This window comes from Lygodium microphyllum, chromosome 1 (genome assembly GCF_053477565.2).
Source record: "Lygodium microphyllum isolate KBCC chromosome 1, Lygodium_microphyllum_v1.1.10, whole genome shotgun sequence".
NCBI classification, from domain to species: Eukaryota; Viridiplantae; Streptophyta; class Polypodiopsida; order Schizaeales; family Lygodiaceae; genus Lygodium; species Lygodium microphyllum.
The window spans coordinates 34327632-34332445 of NC_141135.1; the positions used below are offsets into that span (position 1 = coordinate 34327632).

Here is a 4814-nt window from a genome sequence, read left to right on the forward strand (position 1 = left end):
CTTATTTGCCCATTGTATGCGAGTGTTTCAAAGAATAAGATGCAATGGACCTTGTTAATGTCACAAAAACCTAAGGTTTTTACAAGGATGGCTAAGAGTGACTAAGGCTTACGGCTAACAATTTCTCTTTACTTAGATTCTTTGGGTGGGCCAACTGCAAGATCATGGAAGGTTTTCCCAAGCATAGCTAATGTTCCAATTTCCCATCTGCCCAGCCACAAACCTTACAGTTTTACATTTATTTTAAGAGTGCGGAATAATAGTGTACTAATCATGATTTTCCGTCTACTAATCAACCCAACAATTTCCATTTTCCCAATCGATTTTTTTATTTTAATAAAAGAAAAAGCCTGCTGTCATGAATCTTACTATTTTCAGTCTCTCTGATACCTCTCTGCTCCTGGCTATGGTGGCTCGAACTCAGAGACGGGGACAAGGCAAAAAGCAAAGAGGGTGTTTTGCGAAAAGCGGAGACGCTCGTCCCGAGCTCTTGCACGGCAGGTAGGGTTTATTTTCCTTCTTTTATCGTTGCCTTGCTGAAGCTTTGACAGAAGAGAAGACTCTTAGCTTAGGGTTTAGGCTTATGTATGCCTCTTGCAGATTGTAGGAGCAGCAAGTCTAGCTCCTTTGTTTCTGGTACAGAAAGCGTTGGCGTTTGCGTTGATCTGCTCCCTCATGCGTCAGCTGGTTCTCGCTTGTGAACTAACAGAGCATCTCTAGGGTTTTACTGTAATCTGTCAGAGGCATAAAGGCCGACATGGCAAGACACTCCCTGCTGTATGAGCTTCGAATAGACGCAAAACAGAAACGCATCCGTTCAAAGCAAATCTCTAAAGGCGAGGCCTTTTGAGGAACAGAGCACTTGGGACCGGAGCTAGGGTTTGGCCTTGCGACCGGAGTGTACCAGGAGAATTCAGCTTGTTTACTTGGAAACGTTTCATCGCGAACTTGCCACAGAAAATTTCATTGACATATTCCAGCTTGGATTAACTTTGCTGTTCTGGAATGCTTACGGTGAAAAGGAATATCTGACCAACCATTTCTTATGTCCGGGTATCAGCCTTTCTCTTAACAGGCACTTACAGTTTGACCTTTGGCCATGGAGAGGAGCTAGTTGGATGATGGGAGAGGTGGGAACTAGGTCGGAGATTACCCCTGACAGAACTAGGGCTGAGAGTACCCCATTTGATACAGCTGCCAGACCATCATTACCATCTGCATTGGCATTAGCTGCCACTACAGCCATGCCTGAGTATCGGTTGCCTGCAACTACTTCACAGTTGCCCACAACAAAGAGCCCAACTGTATGCACTACTTGTCTTCGAGGTGGGAATGACAGGATGCTGCACAGACTGCATGATGGTGTGCTTCGTCACCATTGTAGCTCATGTATCCTCTTACTTCACAAGAGTATGTATTGCTCCCTCTGCTATCAAGTCTACTCAGACACAAGTAAGCTTGGTGATCCAGGAATGTGGCTTACCTGTTCAAAATGCCAGCGGTTAAGCCATCTTGATTGTGCAAGCGATCATGGGCTCAGCACAGACTCTCTATTATTTACATGTCGGCATTGCAAGCATGATGCTGCTACAAAAGCTTCAGATGATGCCAGCCATGTGCAGAAAAAAGCTCGGGTTAATCCTGATTCATCAGATAGGATGTCTTCTGAAGAGGAAGCACTTGCTGCGGCTCAAATTGTGGCTGCATTGGCAGCAAACAAGGCCAGGGAAGCTAAGGTAAAAGCAAGGGCATCTGCAGCAGTAGCAGTGAAGGCAGCTGCTTGTGCAAAGGCTGCTCTTGATTCTGCCTTTAGAGCAGGACGGGAGGAGGCTAAATGGAGGGCAGAAGCTTTGAAGCTTTTTCCTGGAGGATTGCCAGCCCCTCAGGACTTAAAAGCATCTTGTATGACGACTGGTCCGAATCGTCTTGAGTTGCGAAAAAGTGGAAACCATGATGCTCACTTGCACCAATTGTCTAGGTTAGGATCCAATGAAGGAGAGCTTTCAAAGCCCTCTGGAAATGCTGCAACTTCCTCCCTTGGGAATGCTGTGCCTAGTCAGAGGCATTTGTTGTCTGCATCTGAAACATCTCCTACATCTTTGAGTTCCTTACAATGTGGTGCTATCCTTTCAAAGCAGCAACAGCAGAAATCTGAAAAGGGATGTGTTGTTGTTGATGGAAAGTATAATTCAACCATCCAAAGTGTCCACATGGCTCCCTTGGCAACATCAGTGCCTTCAACCAGCATACCTGGGAACATCTCTCATGTGGGAACTCCGAAATGCAGTTCATCACCTGTGAAGGATGCATCTGGGAAGCCAAAAGTGCAGAACCCTCAAAATGGTGTATTTTCAGCTTCTAAACATTTTGGTCCCTTGCCTGGGTCTGTCAAGGCCTCTGCCACTCCACACATGGCAAGTAAACTTTCAATTCAAGCTGATGACAAAGATCCTAAGCCATCTATTGGTGAAGTAGCAGGAGATTCTGTTCGTGTAGGGGCTTCACTCACAACCCAGAAAAGCAGATCTCCTGATCATGCTCCTCTTAAAGAACAAGATGTGGAAACTCACAAAAGGAGTGAGCTGGGGAATGGCAAGACTGGATGTATGGGGTCCTCTATTCTCGAGAAAGATGTCGTTGATCTTTCAGACAGTCGCCCTGATGCAGTCTTTAAAGGAAGTCCATGCAAGGACAGCTAAGCAGATGTTAAGTTGGAGTTAAGACCATGCAAAGTGCTCATGTTTGTAGGAAGAAAATGAGAGACTGGATCCATATCCATCATGTTCTAAACATGTGGAAATGGTCAATCTACAGCATTACCAAGCTGTGAGAACTGTCCTAGACAAATTGTTGAGTTGGTGGATCTGTGATCACCTATTTTGGGCTCTGTAAGTATATTCTTGTGCACAGTCACAGGCTAATGTCATGATGCGTGGATTTATTCTGGATATCTCCTACCAGGTTTGTTGACATTCAACCAAAAACTTCAACCAAAAGCAGGAAATTGGTTGGTGGACAGTGCAGCGTCGGGGTTGAATTTATCTAACAACTATTTAGGCTACATGTTGAGCTGATAGTGAGGGAGAACAAGCTTGTGTTCAAGAAAGCTAGAAGTTTGTGATTGATGTAAAACGTGTCTATGAAATTCAGTGATTGTGCTTGTTTGAGGGCTTACAGATCTTGTTGATTGCTTCTCTACTTTCATTGCTTGTGTATTAAGCTATTTTCGGCTGTTTTTATTGGAGAACGCATGCTGCTCTGTGGGGGTCTGTACGCTCGTCTCTATCTATTAGACTGGTGCACAGGCAAGCAAGCACACAATGTGGTGTAGTTCATAGGCCTTTGCTTCTGCACGGGTGGGCCTCATGTTTTGTGAAACTTTGGTCCTGCCTGTTAGAACGTTACTGTACCTAAAGTCTGGACATAATTTTTGTAGATCACAGGGTTTCTATCTGAGGTATATCTGACAGGCACATTGGCACAACCAAAAGAGGTCACCAAGGCATCTAAAACATCACCCTAGCTCAACTCTTACTCTTCTCAGTGAACCATTGTGTATTGTACAGATGGAGTGGCAGTTCAATCTGTTTATAGTATTGGTAGGCATTGTCCTAAAGTTTTGGTGCAGGATTAGTTGCTCTGAACCACCATCACCCCCCCATACCCACTCCACCACACACACCACATCCCCAACCTCACAAAAAGAAGCTTCAAGAGGAGGAAAATGGGCAGGGTTTCTTGAGGCAGCAATTATTTGTATCAAAAGTTCGCAAGTCTAAGGAATAGGCTTCTCTAGGTCTAGGTAGAAGTTTTCATACTTTCTTAATCTAAGTTTATGCTATTAGGCACGTCTAAAGTGGATTGCAATGATCTCATGCCTTGTGCCATGCATCTTTCAAATGCCGAGATTTGCAAGATTACACTTGGGGAGGCCTCATGTCCAAGATAGTGTAATTATTTTGCCATGCGTATTATTTGTCAAGATTGACAAATTGCACATAAGCAAAGTGGAGGATACAATCATTGACTATCATACTTGGACACTATCTAGCCAAAATCCACAGATATACTCTCAAGCATGAGTCTTTGGGTAGATATATACATAGAGCCTAAGGGAAAGCTGGCTGTAGGAGAGGCTCCACTAATTGGATCATGTGCTAAACTTTGAGCAATCACAAAGGAGGGTTGGGCACATGGGAAGAGGATCTATTGTCTTGTGGACTTTAAGAAAGCATTTGATAGTATTCCATGTATTAGGTTGTTAAGAAGGTCCACAAAGCCTAGGAGTTCCAAGTGAAATGTAGTTGGGATATATGCACTATATGAGTAAATGATTGACAGAGTACGGGCACAAAAAAACATTTTTGGCAAGGTAATTATTACTATTGGGGTGAAGCAAGGTTGCCCCTTATCCCCTATGTTATTTGCACTCCATAGATAAGGTTGCGAAATGTATAGAAATAATGGAGTAAGATTGGCTAGAGTATCGATCTCTTTTCTTTTATATGCTGACAAACATGGTACTCATTTTAGACCCATTGGAAGGTTTACAATGCCATCTAGATGCATTGCAAGTTTTTTGTATTGATAGAAATCTTGGTGAAGTTAAGGTACAACAAAGGAGATGACCGATGTCTAAGATGTGCCAAAACCTGTAGAATACCAAGAAGGATAAGAACCCCCTCTCAACCTGGATGTCAATGTCGAAGAAGGAAGAGGAGCCTAAGGAAGTCGGTCTTCAAGTGGTTGTTGAGAACCATGTGGATGAATATGATGATGAGCACTACTAGAAGAGCAAGGATAGAAGTTGTCAC

At 43.7% G+C, this 4814-nt stretch overlaps 1 protein-coding gene across 2 annotated transcripts; it reads left to right on the forward strand.

Annotated features, from left to right (window-relative positions):
- The first annotated feature begins 196 nt into the window (after positions 1-196).
- LOC148040987 (uncharacterized) lies at positions 197-3456 on the forward strand. 2 transcript variants are annotated; one of them, XM_087675341.1, is made up of 2 exons: positions 197-501; positions 580-3456. In XM_087675341.1, the coding sequence occupies exon 2, from the start codon at positions 1119-1121 to the stop codon at positions 2697-2699; it is 1581 nt and encodes a 526-aa protein (XP_087531467.1). In that variant the 5' UTR covers positions 197-501; positions 580-1118; the 3' UTR covers positions 2700-3456. The 2 variants fall into 2 exon arrangements, with proteins under 2 accessions (XP_087531467.1, XP_087531464.1); XM_087675338.1 differs by having other exon boundaries at positions 601-3456.
- Positions 3457-4814: the final 1358 nt, after the last annotated feature.

Excerpts from the sequence above, each read along its gene's own strand:
- LOC148040987 (XM_087675341.1), top strand. The coding sequence starts at position 1,119 with ATGATGGGAGAGGTGGGAACTAGGTCGGAGATTACCCCTGACAGAACT.